The sequence below is a fragment of the Mastigoproctus giganteus genome, chromosome 2 (assembly GCF_048544385.1).
Source record: "Mastigoproctus giganteus isolate SK-2022 chromosome 2, ASM4854438v1, whole genome shotgun sequence".
NCBI lineage: Eukaryota > Metazoa > Arthropoda > Arachnida > Uropygi > Thelyphonidae > Mastigoproctus > Mastigoproctus giganteus.
The window spans coordinates 977,266-996,763 of NC_143576.1; the positions used below are offsets into that span (position 1 = coordinate 977,266).

Sequence of the window (19,498 nt, forward strand, 5' to 3'; positions counted from 1 at the left end):
AACCCGGTGAATACTGGTTAATTAGGTCTTTAATGTTGTCTGTGTTGCAACAAAGGCCTCTGCAGTTCATTGTAAAATATTGTGCATCATTCTGGTTTAGCTGAAGATGATTCATCTGACTGTTTTTTATTTGAGGAGAATTTTTTTTGGTCTTTTTTTGGGAAGGCAGGGCATCCAGTATCCATGGTGTCATTTGCTTGAAGTTCTAGTATGGATTCCTCACAATCTGAGTGTATCTATTTCCATACTATTGGTGGATGATTCAGTTTTCTTGCTGTCTTTAGCTTTCAGCTTTTCTTTGTCATGTGGAACCGTCGGAATGTCAGTCGGGCTGCTGATTGGACTGTTGATTGCTTCGCTGGTTTTAGTTTGCGGTATGTCTTTCCCAGAGTTTGATAGTGTACTTTTAACCCAGTTTGCTAGAGATATGCTGGGTGGTATTGTTACATCTGCTTGAGCTGCTGTTGCATGAGAGCTTCGAGTGTGAGATGCATAAGAATGACTAGGCATGGTCGACATAACTTCCCTGCGTGCCTCATGGTATGTGACCTTTATGTTCTATTTTATATTTCTGTATTTTCTTCCCTGTTTTCCACATTTCACATGATTTAGAGAAGGCTGGATGAGTTTCTTTACAGTTAGGTAGGGCAAACGGGAGTTGAGGCTGAATAACCTGTGTATGCTCCTTGTAACCGCAGATAGGATATATGGCATTACCACTACATGCTTGCTGGGAGTGTCCTTATTTCTGGCATTTAAAACAACGAACAGGATTTGAAAAATAAGGCCGAATTCTGCAGTTTAAATAGCCAGCTTTTACTGAGGATGGCAATTCTGGAGTGCTGAAAGTTAATATTATGGATCGGGTCAGAATGAGATTTCCATCTTTCTTAGTCATTATACGTTTGGCACCGATTACTTTTTGATCGCTGAATTCTTGAAACTAATCCCACTTCACACACTGTAATTAGGTCCCACTCTGTGATGACACCTTTGGATGAATTTAACATATTGTGGGAGGTGACAGATACTGGCAGCCAACCAAAAGTTGTTGTTTTGAGCAGCCACTCAGAATGTTTGGAGGTGGCTGTTCCTATCAGGAGGTCTCTGGATTGTAGATGTTTAACCATTTTTGGTGTTCCAGCAATGGATTCCAAATATCTCTGGATGATATTTGGAATCCATGGTGATAACTTGGCTACAGGCTGGGCAGAGAGAGTGTATCACCAGAAGGTTTGGCATCTCATTGCACTGCACTTCTCTTCGAAGTCTTTTCAGTTGATTAGTGCTCAGACATTTCCGATCTTGAGCTTGAAGGCTCTAATGGTAGAATATTATTCAGATCCATGCTTGCACCTTTTAGTCCCGGGAGAGGAAGATTCTTCTCCAAGGTTATCAGCTCGGCCACGTGGAGGTAGGAGTGGTGCCAACCAGTGACAAAAGCAATCAGAAGAATAGGAAAGCAGTACATTGCTAGTAATAGCAGTAACTTGCAAGTGGGGTTAGAAGTAATGTTTGCAGTGGTGAAGCAGTGACGTCGCTCAGTGAGAGAAGCAGTGACGTTGCGAGCGGTGGAGGATTTATTAAAGCACACTCACCCCAGGAAAAACGCTAGATAATCGCACTAGAAAGATCGCTTGGCACTTGGTGCCAACCAAGCTGGAAGGTGATCTTGACAAATGGTCAATAATTCTATATGGACCTCTTGCAACTAGTGGCTCATATTAATAATATAAAACAGTATTACCAGCCAAAAGATGAAATTACAATTTCTAGTATAAGCAGCTTTATCCTTTATAAGGAGGAAGTTTAATTCCAAGATTTTTTTATTTTTTATTATTTTTTTTTTATGTAAACATGAGAGGTATTAGAACCTATAGCACTTAGTACTGGGCTTCGGTTGGAGGCTGAGAAGACGAAAGAAGATATTTGTTGACATTGGACTTGAACTTCTGTAGACTGTAATTTTCAGGAAATACATATGAAGGAAGGTTGTTCCAGAAAATGGCAGTTGAATGAATAAACGAGAAAGATGAAAAGTTGGTTCTGTGAGTTTGAAGTTGGCTGATGTCGGCTGGTGGCTGCAAGTTGGGACTGTTTTGAAAGAGAGAGAGCGGGAATTATAGAAGCCAATTCGGAAGAACAGTGCCAATGGAAGTATCTGTAGAAGAGGCATGCAGCAGAAACAGTATGTCATGAGACAGCGAGTGGAGAGACTGTTAGAGATGAATCATTAATTAACCTAACTGCTCTCTTCTAAATGGAATCAAGAAGCCTGAGAGAGGTTTTGGGGGGAACCATCCCAGATGTGGGAACAATATTCCATGATAGGGCAGATTTGCGATTTATACAGAGTGAGCAGCTATTTGGAAGAAAAGTAGCACCGAGAGCGAAAGAGAAAACCAGTTTTTTAGATACAGAGGAAGCAATATTTGTAATATGCTTGTGCCAAGAGAGATTAGAAGTCAGGGTAATCCCCAAAAGAGACATATCATTTTGCCTAGAAATCGGAGTGTCACTAAAGATAAGCACAGGAGCAGAAGAATCCTTTTTGCGAGATATAAGACAAGATTGAGTTTTAGAAGGGTTGAAATCAACTAAGTTGTCTTTGCCCCACTGGAAAATTACCCAAAGATCAGCATTTAAGGAATTGTTAGCAGATTTTCAAGAAGTTGAAGTTCATTGAACAGGGCAAGGTTTCTCAAAATGGAAAGTGGAATGCAATGTATTATCATCGGCAAAACTATGGATAGGATTTCCAGTCAATGGAAGGTCATTAATATACAAGAGGAAAAGAGTGGGGGAAAAGATCTGAATCTTGGGGGACACCGGCATTAGTGAAGAAGTTAGAGGACAGAGAGCCATTTACCATCACCCTCAGTGAGTGATCAGAGAGAAAACTGGATAACCAATTACAAAAAAACAGTTGACAAACCATAAGATGGAAGCTTGTTTAGAAGACCTTTATGCCAAACACAATCGAAAGCCTTTCAGATGTTAAGAGCAACTACTTGTGTTTCACTGAACCTTTCCATTGAATTAGTCCATAAATGGTTAACATAAGCCAGAATATCACCAGTGGATCGACACTGACGGAATCCATACTGGCGATCTTTGATCAGACGGAAGGTTTCTAGGCAGTCAATAGATTTCTCCATTACTTTAGAAAGACTAGAAGTAATTGCAATGGGACGATAATTGGATGGGAGAGATTTTTCACCCTTTTTAGGAACTGGCTGGATATGAGCAAATTTCCAAGCAGAAGGAAAAACACCGTTGGAACAAGAAAGTGAAAAAAGGTGGCAAAGAACACGAGTAAGTTCAGGAGCACAGGTTTCTAGAACAAGTGGAGAAATACCATCGGGACCTGGAGCTTTCTTAGCATCAAGATTCGTCAAATTCCTTCTGACATTCTTTTGACGGAAGACCACAGGAGGAATTGAATGGAGTGTGTTGGGAATGGTGGGAGGTGTTTTACCAAGATCATTAATACAATCAAGAATGCTCAGCTACCATTAGAACAAGAAGCAAGTTTTCTATTCTTAGTCTGTTCAAACTCTAGTTTGGACCGATTAATAACTGCTTTTCAATTGTTTCAAGCTTTGGTGTAGGCAGAAAATGAAACTGAAGAATTAGAAACAAGCCAATTACGATATGCAACATTCTTCTCTTGCATAGCCTTAGCACATTTATTGGAAAACCAAGGTTTAGATAAAGGACGAGATTTTAAAGTGGAGTGTGGGATAAAGGAATCCATTCCTGCAAGAATAATTTCACTGACACGATATGAGCAAACGTTGACATCAGAAGTTTTGAAACAGTAACCCGACCAAGGAAAAGAAATCTCGCAGGTCATCCCATTTTGCATTCTTGTAACAAATATACTAATAACAAATAGGCCTGAAGTGGTGGAACCCATGTTTAGTCTCTAGAGCTAAGTTCCAGTCAACCCTTCCCCATCTCTTCCATCATGCAGTATGATTGATGACTTTTGAGGTTATGATGAACATTGTGGCGAGATCCAATATTATTTGCATTTCGAGGGTACAGCTCTAAAACGGTGTTTGCCAGCCGGCCGCTGGTTAGTATACAGGACCGAACCTATTGGTAACTCTCTAGGAGGCTTCCAGATCAGCTAGTATATAATCTTGCTTCTTCTACTCTGCAGATAGTGACTGGAGGGAGTCCGATTAGTGTGTATGCAGGGAGCATTGTCAAGGTCACATTATATCAAGGATCTGGGTATATTCTTACCATGTGTACCCCATATCCTAAAATTTAATTACTTCATACAGCATGTCCCACCCACTTATTTCTTACTATTGAATACACCATGAATTGTCAAACTAATAGAGCAAGCTTATCTGCGAAAAGATCTAAACCTCCCAAGCACTTCCTAATTCATTTCACAAATATACGTGGTCTCAATTCTAATGTCAATAATGTCCATTTCCACTTGCAGTCTGCCAAATCCCATGTACTTTTTCTAACAGAATCTCAGTTATCGGTTGATTCAACTACTGCTCATCTCAGATGCCCAAATTATTCACTGTAGGATTCCTTTCGCCTCAAAGGTTATACTTGTGCATATGTCCTTTCTGATATTCCCTGTGAGATACTTGGCAATTTGGAATCTCCACTCTTTGCTCTTCTCTGGCTTAAAATCTCTCTACCTCATCATGTCAAATTCATCGGTTGTCTCTACCATTCTCCCAACTTCACTAATCACTTGGAGCTCTTTCACTTCCTCTCTTTGCAACTTGACTTTCTCCAGTCCAACTTTCTTAACAGTGAGGTAATTTTCCTTGGTGATTTTAATGTTCACCACTATAGTTGGCTTCTGTTTTCTAGTCACACCGACCCAGCTGGTCGAGATGCTGAGGCTTTTGCAATTACTAATGACCTTGCACAAATTGTTCATTTACCTTAGGATTGTCTGGTACAAGAATACCAGACAATCCTAACCTTCCAGCCAACACGCTTGATCTTTTTCTCACAAACAACCCTTCCAAGTACACGGTCGAAGTGAGAGGTCCTTTAGGCACTTCAGATCACAACTTAGTGATTGCCTCTTCTCCAATGGAGCCTTTATCTCGTGGCTATTCCCAACCTCATGTTGTTTGGCATTAGAAGAATGCAAAATTGGATGACCTGCGAGATTTCTTTTCCCTGGCCGGATTACTGTTTCAAAACGTCTGATGTCAACGTTTGCTCAGATCGCGTCAGTGAAATTATTCTTGCAGAAATGGAATCCTTTATCACACACTCCACTTTCAAATCTCGTCCTTTATCTAAACCTTGGTTTTCCAATAAATGTGCTAAAGCTGTTCAAGACAAGAATGTTGCATATCATAATTGGCTTGTTTCTAATTCTTCAGTTTCATTTTTTGCCTACACCAAAGCTCGCAACAATTGTAAAGCAGTTATTAATCGGTCCAAACTAAAGTTTGAACAGGCCGAGAATAGAAAACTTGCTTCTTGCCCTAATGGTAGCCGAGCATTCTGGTCTCTTGCGAAAGCTATTGGCCGCAACTTTTGCCCATCTCTGCTCCCACCTCTGTCCAAACCAGATGGTTCTGTTGTCACTTCAGCCAAGGATAAAGCTGACCTGCTAGCATCCCATTTTTCTTCCAACTCATGTATTAATCATTTTGGTAAAACACCTCCCACCATTCCCAACACGCTCCATTCAATGCCTCCTGTGGTCTTCCGTCAAAAGAATGTCAGAAGGATTTTGACGAATCTTGATGCTAAGAAAACTCCAGGCTCCGATGGTATTTCTCCACTTGTTCTCAAAACCTGTATTCCTAAACTTACTCCTATTCTTTGCTGCCTTTTTTCACTTTCTTATTCCAAAGGTGTTTTTCCTTCTGCTTGGAAATTTGCTCATATCCAGCCAGTTCCTAAAAAGGGTGACAAATCCCTCCCATCCAATTATCGTCCCATTGCAATTACTTCTACTCTTTCTAAAGTAATGGAGAAATCAATTAACCGCCAACGCTTAAACTACCTAGAAACCTTCCGTCTGATCAACGATCCCCAGTATGGATTCTGTCAGTGTCGATCCACTAGTGATACTCTGGCTTATGTTATCCATTCATGGACTAATTCAACGGAAAGGTTCGGTGAAACACAAGTAGTTGCTCTTAACATCTCAAAGGCTTTCGATCGTGTTTGGCATAAAGGTCTTCTAAACAAGCTACCATCTTATGGTTTGCCAACTGTTTTTATTTTAGTAATTGGTTATCCAGTTTTCTCTCTGATCGCTCACTGAGGGTGATGGTAGATGGCTCTCGGTCTTCCAACTTCTCCACTAATACTGGTGTGCCCCAAGGTTCAGTTCTTTCCCCCACTCTTTTCCTCTTGTATATTAATGACTTTCTTCCATTGACTGGAAATCCTATCCATAGTTTTGCCGATGATAGCACATTGCCCTGCTCAATGAACTTCAACTTTTCGAAAATCTGCTACCAATTCCCTAAATGCCGATCTTCAGGTAATTTTCCAGTGGGGCAAAGACAACTTAGTTGATTTCAACCCTTCTTAAACTCAATCTTGTCTTATACATTTGTATCTCGCAAAAAGGATTCTTCTGCTCCTGTGCTTATCTTTAGTGACACTCCGATTTCTAGGCAAAATGATATATCTCTTTTGGGGATTACCCCGACTTCTAATCTCTCTTGGTACAAGCACATTACAAATATTGCTTCCTCTGCATCTAAAAAACTTGGTTTTCTCTTTCGCTCTCGGCGTTACTTTTCTTCCAAACAGCTGCTCACTCTGTATAAATCGCAAATCCGTCCTACCATGGAATATTGTTCCCACATCTGGGGTGGTGCCCCCAAAACCTCTCTCTCAGGCTTCTTGATTCCATTCAGAAGAGAGCAGTTAGGTTAATTAATGATTCACCTCTATTAGAATCTCTCCACTCACTGTCTCATAGACGTACTGTTTCTGCTGCATGCCTCTTCTACAAATACTTCCGTGGGCACTATTCTTCTGAATTGGCTTCCATAATTCCAGCTCTCTCTTTCAAAACAGTCCGAACACGTGCCGCCACCAGCCAACATGCATTTACTGTACAACTTCAAACTCACAGAACCAACTTTTCATCTTTCTCGTTTATTCATTCAACTGCCAACAAAATTACAGTCTACACAAGTTTAAGTTCAATGTCAACAAATATCTTCTTTAGTCTTCTCAACCTCCAACCCAAGCACAGTACTAAGTACTATAGGTTCTAATACCTCTCGTGCTTGGGGGTTTACATAAAAAAAAAAAAAATCTGCTGAATCTAGTACAGTTTGAGGCAGAACTGGATTAGCAGAGCATTTCATTGCATATACATTACACCTGAAATGCACTTAACAAATCCGTATATATAATACAACGCTGGTATTGGTGAGTGCATATGTGATCCAAGGCTAACTCTACAGCATGCAGCTCTGCAGTGTATTTTCATTATCTGAGCAGATAAGAAGGTACATTTCCAGACAGGATATTAGCTAAACAGATGTACAACTCTGAGCCATCAGTGTAAAGTGGCAAGAAATCTGATTGTTCGGTGCAGTGAAAGTAGGTAGAGAATAGAAAGGTAAGTAGACAGACAACAGAGTACTAGACTTCACACAGTTCTTACGGGAGAAGTCACATGACAGAATGAACATGCTAGGGTGGAAAGGTTGCCACGGTGATAGGGCAACCGCCCCTACAGTGATATGTAAGTCTAGAAATACTCCAAGACTTACAGTGATATGTAAGTCTTGGAGTATTTCTTGAACATGAATACTGAAAGGGTGGTTGGCAGTCTGAAAAGGTGTTACAAGTTTTCCAAATGTGACTCATAAATGGATGTCTGTGGAGGATGGTCTAGCAAGTATTTCAGTTTTAAAGCATTTTTCTCTGAACTATGCTTTAAAAGCATAGTTCAGAGACAAATGCTCCATTTGCTTCATATATGGATTCTGGACAGGAGATGCTCCAGTATCCATAGCATGATGGTGGATGGGATTGAGCCATTGAAGTACACAATTTCTGGCAGATTTGTGGGTACCTGAGACCTGTAATCTAATTTAGGTTGCCCAAGTGCACAGTAGCTGTATAGAGCATTAACCCTTTACTAATTTTTGATATTTTCTTTGTTTTTAATGGGTTGTATGGATTTCCAGATGCATTATGACAGTTTCATTTTTATTGATGACTTCTGAAAGAAACAGTGGACAGGCAAATTAAAGTAGTTTATATTATTTGATTTTAATGTTTTCTTTCTGTCTCCTTCCACCATTTTTTATATTAACTTTTCCACTCTGCATCAATAAATAGCACTGAACAGCTTCATACTTGTTTCTTTGGTTACTGTTCACTTCAGCAGAGTCCCAAAGCAATCAGAAGAAACAGCATCCACTGAGTTATTTCTAAAAATAATTAAACAGTGAAAAGCAATAAAAATTTAAACAAATATTTTAATTACACTAACTTCCTGATTACATATGTGCATATTATCAATTTTTGGGTTTCTTTAAACTTTCATTGCATGAAAAATTTGTCAGCAGCTTATGAAGTAGAATGTTATATATAAACTGAATTAAGTAAGCTTGTTTTCCTCTCTCATTCTTCCAGTTTCCAACACTCTATTATTAGGTTTTATGGTTCATTCCAAGTAACAAAGAGTAAATGGATAATCAAAGTATGATTTTTTTTTTGAAAAAATTATGATTACTTGATTAATCTATTGAAGATTTATCAAAACATGCATTATCAAGTATTTTTGACTTCCTTCCCACTGACCGAAGGAATACTGCATTCTGTCAAACTTTCTGATGACCTCTACTTTTATTAAAATTAGTATCCACAATATTTTAACAATCTGTAAGTGATCTTAAGTATTTTATTTAGCACTTATGATAGTTTATAAAAAATTCTACTCTCTCTCTCTCTCTCTCTCTCTCTCTCTCTTTCTCTCTCTCTCTCATCAATGGTCACAATAATCAGGAATTTACTGAAAATAACACAGCAAAGGATGATTAATATAAAGAGTGAAACTAAGTTCAAGATGAAAGTTGAATGTAATGCAATTTTCTACAAACCTTTGCAAATGTAACTAGAAGAGGATGAGGAACTGGATCTGAAGATTTTAATTTATGACAAATAAAATATCCCGTTCCTTTAACTCCATTCAACGTTATTGGCATCTAAGAAAAATAAAAACCAAAATATAGTTAAATGGATAGAGATTATACTGTAGTTAACCAGTACTTATTACTGGTGTGCAATAGCACACTAGAGCAGTGCACTTAAAAAGTAGTAAGACATTTCCTGTTCAATATAAGATCCATATATATTCTATCAATATACAGTAAACCTGGATAAGAAATTACTGCATAAGAAGTTTTCACATGTGGGTTTGGTTTCTTAATTCCCAATTTCAACTCTATATGTTGTAATGTATTATTTTTTCGCATCAGAAGTTTCCCAGGTAAAACGCTTTCTTGCATAAAAAATACACGATAAAGAATACACAATGTATTATTATAATGATGTTTTCTCACTTAATACATTTTTTTAAATATAGAGATACTTTATTTTTATAAAGAATTTCTATATTTAAATAATTAAATTAAACAATAACCTGTAGGTTAGTGCAAATGAAGCCAACAAGCTTTGAAACGGTGCCGTCTGGGTGGTGGTATCTGCTGAGAATAAATAACAATAGTCTTCTTCACTGGTGAAATGTTATTTATTCGATGTAGTACAATATCCCTGGCAACTCATTGTGAAGGCAGTCACAATATGAGATATAACCAAAATGATGCCAATTTAATTAATTGATTTAATTAATTAATTTAACTACTCTGGTAGATAGCTATGTTAAAATGGTGCATTTGCAATAACCTACATATTAGTCATTCTACCTCATAGCATGAAGCCTTTGTCCTTAAATACTTTATAGTCTATATCACTGTGCACCATCGGGCATCTCTCATATTATGAAGTTATACTTCATAACTGGGTGGTCACTATTGCAACACCAGGGTACCTGCCCACCCACCGAAGAGAAGCCAACAAGCTTTGAAACGGTGCCGTCTGGGAGATCTTAATCATCTTTGCAGGACTCTGACTGGGTAACAACAGTCCCCGTCAGGGGGATGCATTGCCCAGCCGGGGCATGGAGCTCTGAGTTCGTACGAATTATAACTAATTATCCCTTTCATTCTTCTACGGCATCCTTTCCTCTCCCTCTCTTACTATCACTTTCCTACCTCTTTTTTTCTTTGCTCAGTCTCATAGGGATATTGAGGATAGCTGATATCTTTATCCCATACCATATTTCAAAACGGTGCCGTCTGGGTGGTGGTATCCACTGAGAATAAATAACAATGGTCTTCTCCACTGGTGGTTATTTATTCGAGGTAGTACAATACCATGGAAACTCGTTGTAGGCAGTCACAATATGAGGTATAGCCAAAACAATGCCAATTTAATTAATTGATTTAATTAATTAAACTACTTTGGTAGATAGCTATGTTAAAATGATGCATTTGCATTAACTTACATATTAGTCATTCTACTTCGTAGCATGAGGCCTTTGCCCTTAAATACTTTATAGTTTAAAGAATAACTGCATTTTTGCTTACCTACTGTATTCACTAAAAAGGCCTCTGTGGTTAGCAAATCTATCCATAATTGATGCTGCCAACTCTGACCAATTATAACTTTATAAACATAATTGATTTAAATTCAAATAAAATAAATAAGTAAAATCGACTGTAAAGTATAGATTAAAATCGTTAAAACCATACTACTATAAAACTGAAGCGTTTGGCAGCATCTGCTGCCTTCCTCAACATAAGTAGCGCTGCATTGACAATTCATTAGAAAGCACTAAGCCTTCCCAGCAGACCCAGGATGCACTATGGTACTTGTGCATACTCCGTTTCTCATATGTTAGCACCGGAAGTGGCACGGAGGCTGTACGACCTTAAAATGTTCATCCCTATCCAGGATAACCGCCTCAAACATTACATTAATCCTACAACTCTTATCAGGCGCCTCCGTAGCCAGGTGGGAAGGAGCAGTAGTGCGTAGCACAGGCTTCTTGATTAGACCGGGGTTCGAGCCCGTCACCACCAAATACGGAGTATGCGGAAAGGTCAAGGAATGACCACCGCATATCCCGGAGCAATATGGCCTTAGTTGCTAATGCTCCTAAAAACCAAACAACAAACAAACAACAACAAACAACTCTTATCCCTATTCAAACTAAGATCAACTAAGCAACAAATCCTTAGTCTCTCCAGCCACTTCCGCTTCCAGAAACCCCTCTACTTTATCTATAATTACAGCTCCTTCAGCTGTTATACCATGCCCGGTTTCCCAGGCATGTTCCACCATGGCCAACCCAGAGACACTAGCCAATCTAAGCACCCTACTATGCTCCCCCTGTCTATCGCGTAATCTGCGCCTAGTCTCACCTATGTAACATCCCCCACAATCCGGGCACTGAATTTCATAGACAACCCCAGTGTTGTCAACTCCCACAACAGGGTCTTTAACCACCCCTATTACCGTGCACAGCTGCCGACCTGCAAGCTGCACACAACGTAATCGGTACGACTGTAAAATGTGGGCTATTAGCTGCAACATGCCCGGATAGTAGGGAATATACGTGGTGGAGCCAGGTACTCCCTCCGAGTACCATGTCCACAACAACTTCAAATCACGTTCCGGGGGTATCCACATCTCATAAGGTCGGCTGTGACCCGCTTGATTTCTTCCTCCCTATCCTCAGAGGTACAGCAGTGCGACCAAGCCCTGCTCATTAAAGCACTAACCACACTCTTCTTATGACCTCCAGTCTGGGCAGAACCAAAATGAGTATACTGGGCCGGGCACATCTCCTTCCTAAACACTCTTGTTTTTAATTGTCGGCCCACCCTGTAAATCCAAACATGGCAGAGCGCACCCCCCAGGTCGACCTCGGAGGTAAACTTTATAAAGGGGGAACCACCATTACGCCAATTGAGAACCTCTGGCCCACATCCCCTACATAATATAGCGAATGTATCGTCCACATACCTCTTCCAGGCCTGCAGGGGTAGTGGACCAGAGGAACTCAACATCATATCTCAAATTCTTCCATTTCTAAATTAGCAATGACTGCGCTAATAGGTGAACCCACAGTCGCACCCCGGATCTGCTGATACATCACACCTGCAAATACAATAGTGGTGCTGGACAAACACCACATATGTCCTGCACACTCAAATTCGTCCTATCTCTCAAAGTATTATTGCCCTCCAAGGCCGTTCGCACACAGTTCAAAGCATGATCCACTGGAATGCACATGAATAACAACACCACATCAAATGATATCAAAATTTCTTCTTCTTCAATGTTCTGATCCTGGGCAAACCGTATAAATTCCTAATTATTCCTCACTGTCCACCAGTCTGGCCCAAAACAGGAGAAACAAAACCCGCCAAGAATCTGGAAAGGGCGTGCGTCGGGCTGCACACAAACGATACAATCGGCCTCAATGATACACCTACCTTATGCACTTTAGGTAAGCCATAGAATCTGGGTAATTTGCAACCCGACGCACGCAACCTCCAAGAAACTTCCTCCAATATCTTGCCTTACTTGATGCAGCACTATTTATGTTGAGGAAGGCAGCAGATCCTGCTGAAAGCTTCTGTTTTATAGCAGTACGGTTTAACAATTTTAATCTATACTTTACAGTCGATTTTACTTATTTATTTTATGTTATTTGTATTTTAATTCACTTATGTTTATAAAGTTATAACTGGTCAGAGTTGGTGGCATCAATTATGGATAGATTTCCTGACGGAAGAGGCCTTTTTAGTGAACTATTAACATGTTTTGGTCGTGTAATGCTGCGAGAGATTCAACAATATCAAACGTTATGTGTTACAGAAGCCAAGCAAACAACACCTGAGATTTGCACATTGCTGTAAAGCTGCTGGTCTGATACCGCATGGTTTTAGGACAAAACTACCATTCCAGGATCCAAGATCTTGCTTGGTGCTTGGTGATATATCAAAAGAAGGTGGTAAGTATATGAATTGGCAAGTTAAACAGGGATCTGATAAACACGAGGAGGTGTATAGGGGTATGTAGGATATATCTCAATAACAATTTAGAGTTGGTGCATTGGATACGGATATATAGGATGGTGGTGGTTAAAGCGACGAGGGTTGCTGATACGTACAGACAGAGGCAGGTTAATAAGTTTAATAGACTTAGGGAAGAGGTGGGGGAAGGAAGATTGATGAATCAAGGCTGCTAGTAGAGGTATGTGGACGATACATTGATCTTAGTCACAAGATACTGATGGGAGCACAGAAGGTGGTTTTGAGTCTTGGTTCTGGGTACAGTTTGTTTCTGGACAGGATTCCCTTTGCAGAGGTAGCTATAGGGGTGGAGAGGGCTATATAAAATCTGCCTGAAACCACTGCCAATGAGATCTGGATGAAAACGGTGTGTGTTGTAGGCCTGGCATGTAGGATATCGCCTAATTTAACATCGGCGCAGAGGAGGGCTTTGCGAGAGTTGCAGTGGGATGAGTATCATGGTGCTGCTGTGATAACAGCAGCACCGTGATCTACAAAGTCGATCTACAGCAGCACCGTGATGAGTATCACGGTGCTGCTGTGACAATATTCCGAGATGCAATGATTGGCTTCTCTTCACTGCAAAAATTCATTCATAGTATGCGCGATGTTCCTGAGTCAGCATTGAAATGTGTTAGGAAAATTGATTTATTCTGTATGAAGTTCGCCCCAAAATATTTGAAGCAGTCTTCTCTGGATAGCTACTCAATAGGGTTCTACTGTATATTATTTAATACAGCAAAAGACATCCTCCCTAAGGTATATATATATATACACCTTAGGGAGGTGGGAAAAAAAATTTATATACAGGGTGATTCACTAGCAGTGCGACAAACTTGCAGAAGGTGTGAATCGGAATCACATAGCACTGCAGGGTCCGAAATGCCTTCGTCATGCGGTAGAGGGCGTTGAATGGGAGGTCGCGTGAACAGCGATCCCGCTGGAAGTCAGCATTTGCGAACCGGTTCCAGAGGCAGTAGGATGAACGAGTATTCAAACATTGAACTGGCCGACATGCACCTCGCGTATGGAGCTGCGGACCATAATGGGCGCACCGCTCTGCACTTGTACTAGGAATGTTTCCTGCACAGACGTGCTCCTCATCTTACGATTTTTGCACGTTTTTTTTTTTTTGATTTGGTAGTTGTTGGCGCATCGGCTTCTGTGGCCATATTGCGCCTCCCAAGGTTTTTGCTGTACTTTGATCCAAGCCCGAGGCGGGAATCGAACCCGCGACCTTTGGGTTGCCGGACAGGTACTTTACCCACTCGGCTAGCCCGGTCGGCTTTGCACGTGTGCACAGAAGGTTACGTGAGACTGGTTGTTTCACGAGAGGTACCATGAATCGAGAGCGAACGACGAGGACGCCAGACAATGAGGAGAATGTCCTACGTCTTGCAGAAGGCAATCCGAGTACGAGTACTCGAGAGATAGGCCAATGATTGGGTAATTCCCAATCCACTGTATGGAGGATACTGTCAACAAACCAAATGAGTTCATACCATCTGCAACGTGTCCAATCATTGGAGCCTGTGGATTATCCACTCCGGAAGACTTTTGCTACTTGGTTTCTTCAACAGAGACAGTTTGCAAATGCTGACTTCCAGCGGGATCGCTGTTCACGCAACCTCCCGTTCAACGTCCTCTACCGCATGACGAAGGTATTTCGGACCCTGCAGTGCTATGTGATTCCGATTCGTCTTTGTGCCCCCTACACCTCCTGCAAGTTTGTCGCACTGGTAGTGAATCACCCTGTGTATATATATATATATATATATTTTTTTTTAATTGAGTGAAATGAAGTAGAATTATCACTTTTAATGGAATATTTATTGGCAAAACACATCTCAGTGGAGGAGAAAGGAGTAACAGATATGAAGTGCTAAATTACATATCAAATTGTAAAAATTCTTGGTCACTTAATTGGTTAGGAAAATAAAAGATTTAATACTAAAAACAATAAAGTATAAAATAAAATTAATAAAATATTATTAGTATAAAGGCCAAATATTTCTGTGTATCATGCTTTGCACCCTGCCGAGTATTTGTTACAACAGGAAATGGCTAACATTCTCACACTAGCATATCCCAGTGTAAATGTAAGGTCATGTTTTCTGCTATGCAACATTTGAACAATGCTTTGTGATATGCGAAGAATTTGCTTATGACATGCATCATTAACAAAACCAATGGTTCCAACATGCATTTTATTGTGAGTAGAATGTCATAAATATGCTACACTTTATTTATGAGCTGAATTTTCTGAAAATTCCAATTTTTTGAAAGTACAGCAATACCTCGCTTAGCATGGCTTCAAACAGCACGGGCTTCACTATAACATGGTTTTCAATTAAATTTAAGTTGAAAATTTACTGCAAATATTAAAACTCAATCAATAGTCTAGACACGTACTCTACATATATGATGCGTTGTCATAGCCTAGGTACGGGTACATATATGCTACGATGCCAACTCTATTGTCTCATATATGCTGCACATATGCCAGTAGTCCCCTCCTCAGGCAGTCAGTGTTCAGTATTCTTAATTCCATCCTGACGAGATGACGTGATAGCTTTTCAAACTTTCCATTTCACAATTTATATTTTACCCCTTTAAATACGATCGAAAATATATATGCATCTTGGTTAGAAATCATTGGCAACAACATGTGTAATGTTTGGAAACATATGTTTTGCCCCATTTGGCAAATGATTTCATTGGTTTTGAATCGCAAGTTCAGACAATTGCTGGAGACATTGTGAAGATCTTCACAATGCCAAAGACACTGTTAAGATTGTGACGTGGGATTCAAAACTTTGGACACTGCCAATGTACATGACTGCATTGACCCATATGCAAATAACTTAGATGACACAACTCTCCTTGAAATTGATGAGAAAATTGCATACGAAGAAGAGGAAAACAATTATGAAGTGGCACTAAAAGAATTTTCAACAGAAGAATTTAAGAAAGTTTTTTGGGCACTGACATGGCCTGCGAGGCAATTATGAATGGAGATCCAAATGTTGGATGTAGCACCGAGATATGGCAAATTTTATAAGATGGGATTCAATGCTACAAAGACTTGTATGCCGAGAAAAAGAAATGACTTCACCAAACTTCATTTTTGAAATACCCAAATAAACAATAAAGTTGTTTTCTCATCTCTCATGATGTTACCTTTTCATTAATAAAATTTTGCAATATTTTTTATTTCAAATCCTTTTAATTGGCTATCACGCGCAAATTGTTTATAGATTTATTATAATTAGCATCAGAATTAGTAGAGGCATATGATGCAAGAAAGCAAGCTTAGACAACATCAGCCAAAAAAAAAAAAAAAAAAAACACACCACTCCCATCCCCCCCCCCCCCCGCCCGTTAGTTCGAAATACCTGTCCAGCTGAGCCTTAAATTTATTTAGGCTATCAACTTCACACAACAAGGGTTGAAGGTCTGTTCCACCAACTAACTACCTGCTGGCAAAAGGCAAATTTCTGCACATCTATCCTACATCTGCCTTTCCTCAATTTGAATTTATGCCCTCTCAGGTGATTATTCGGAGCAAGGGGAAGAATCACATTGCCATTGAGCATGCTCAAACCATTCAAGGCTATATACACCTCTATCAAGATCATCTCGCCGGTGCATAGTCTCCAGACACTGTAATTTGCAAAACGTAAGCCTTTCTTCCATTCACTAATCTCTGTACTCGTTCCAGCAGCTCTATATCCTTCTGGAAATGAGGCCTCCAGACCTGCATACAGTACTCAAGGTGTGGCATAACCATTGCCTTATGCAAGGGAATAATCACCTCCTTATCCCTGATAGAAAAATTCCTGTATATCATTGACAAGACACCATAAGCTACACTTGCAGTCCATCTGCACCGCGCAGAGAACTTCACATCTGCCTGCACAATTACCCCCAGGTCCTTTTCATACTCTACCACTGTCAGTGTAGTACCACAGAGTTGATATGTTGCTCTGGGGTTACTGTTTCCCATATGTAGTACTTTACATTTGTCAGTTAAACTTTGCCACCTCTCAACCCATCTGCTCAACCTTTCCAGATCCTGTTGCAGCAGCACAGTATCAGTAGTGTCCTTAACAACCCTGACAACCTTTGTATCGTCTGCAAACTTGGACATTAAGCTTGATATACCATCATCAATATCATTTATAAATACAGAAAACAACACTGGACCCAACACTGAACCCTGAGGAACTCCACTAATAACATTAGTCCACGATGAGCAGTGTCCATTGATTACCACTCTCTGTCTTCTCCCCCTCAACCACCCCCTTTTTTCATAGCAGCAATTTGCCTCGAATGCCACACTGCTCCAATTTGTGCAGCAGTCTTCCATGTGCAACAGTATCAAAACCCTTTCTAAGATCCAAATATACTTTGTATAATATCATATTTATTCCCTGCATCCAGTTCTTTTGTGACTGCATCATAGTATCCAATCAAATTGGTCAGGAGACTTTCCCTTGACCAAACCATGCTGTGTATGAGCTATATATAACTGAAGTCTTGTCTAGATAATCCTGCAGTGCTTCTTCAACCAGTGCCTCCATTAATTTTCCTAGAAAAGAAGTTAAACTCACAGGTCTATAATTACTTGTGTCAGCCTTTGATCCTCCTTTGTGAATTGGGTTCACATTTGCACATCTCCAGTCTATGGGTACCTCCCCTGGGCCCAAAGAGGCTCTCATAATTATGGCTAAGGGTTTGCTTACTTCCTTTGCTGCCTCCTTTAATATAACTAGATAGATCCATTCCACCCCGGGTGCCTTTTTTATGTTTATCCTCAACAATTTCTCCTCTTTCCTCTCAGTTATTACAAAATCATCTAGCTCACTGCCAGAGTTTACTTCACCTCTGGCATTCCCCTTCCTGAATAACTCCTCATGTGTGAATGTAGATGCAAAATAATCGTTTAGTTTGTTAGCTACCTGAGCAGGATCCTCAACTGAACCATCAATATCCAATGGACCAATCTGATTCATCCCTTTCCTTCTAGAGTTTACATAGATAAAGAACCCTTTTCTGTTTTTCTTTGCATCCTTTGCCAAGGATTTCTCATAATCTGCCTTTCCCTGCCTAATCTGCTTTGTGACTTTGTTACATATGAGCTTATATCTATCATAGGCTTCCATGTCACCCATTAATTTTTATGTATCCCATGCATTTTTCTTCTCTGCCATGTCTCATTAGTTCATCTGACATCCATTTAGGCCTAAACCTTGAACAATATTTCTTAGTTGGTATGTAAAGCCTAGTAGCTCCCAAGATAAGTTCTTTGAATGCTTCCCATTTTGAATTTGCTGTTGGTAACATCATCAGCTGGTCCCACTGTATTGAATTTAAATACTGTCTCAGACCATCGTAGTCGCCTTTACGAAAGCAAAAACCCTTCCCGTTACCCCGATGGTAGTTACCTCTTTGAGTAATACTTCAGCACACTGTGATCACTGCCACCTAGTGGTTCATTTATCTGCAGATTCTTAATGCATGAAGAATCACTACTGATAATCAGATCATGAGTATTACTCCCTTTAGTTGCCTCCCGAACATGCTGATGTAGAAAACAATCATCCAATAAATCCACAAAAGCCTTGTACTGTGTGAGTGACCAACCCACAAATTCCAGTCAATATCTAGGAAATTAAAATCCCCCATTATAAGACTCTGATTTACTGGCCCATTCTATTTCCCTGTCATCATCATCATCAGCCATTTTCAATCCACTGCAGGATAAAGGCCTCTCGAGCAACTTTCCAGTTCCTTCTGTTTTGAGCACTGACCATCTATTTACTACCCACAAACTTATGAATTTCATCTATCCATCTCCGTCTTTGTCTTCCAGGTTTTCTTCTTGCTCCTCTTGGGTACCATTCTGTTACTTTCTTAGTTCATCTGTCATCAAGTCTTCGAGCTATGTGTCCTGCCCAAGACCATTTTAGTTCTTTAGTTTTGATAAGAATGTCCTTCACTTGAGTTTACTGCCTGATCCATGTGTTTCTCTTCTTATCTAACAGTCTGATTCCCAATATAATTTGTTCCATTCTTTGCTGTGTAGTTCTCAGCTTCTCTTCCATTCTTTTAGTGAGTGCCCAAGTTTCACTTCCATAAATCATGGTGGGGACAATACATTGGTTCATTATTTTACGTTTCAGACAAACTGGGATATTGCTCTTCAGTATGTGACTATATTTCCTGAATGCTATCCATCCAAAATGTATTCGTCTCTTGACTTCAAGACATTTATCATTATTACAGCTAATAACTTGTCCCAGATAAGTATGACTCCACCTTTTCAATTACTGCCCCTTCAACCATTATTTTTATTTCCCTTTCTG

General features: G+C 39.9%; 1 protein-coding gene across 1 annotated transcript in view; it reads right to left on the bottom strand.

Moving 5' to 3' along the window:
- l(3)80Fj (lethal (3) 80Fj) overlaps positions 1–19,498 on the bottom strand; it is a 694,407-nt gene that overhangs the window by 13,520 nt on the left and 661,389 nt on the right. The window contains exon 52 of the mRNA XM_090387924.1: positions 9,087–9,191. Coding sequence (XP_090244050.1) covers positions 9,087–9,191 — 105 coding nt within the window. The remainder of the gene's footprint in view (positions 1–9,086; positions 9,192–19,498) is intronic.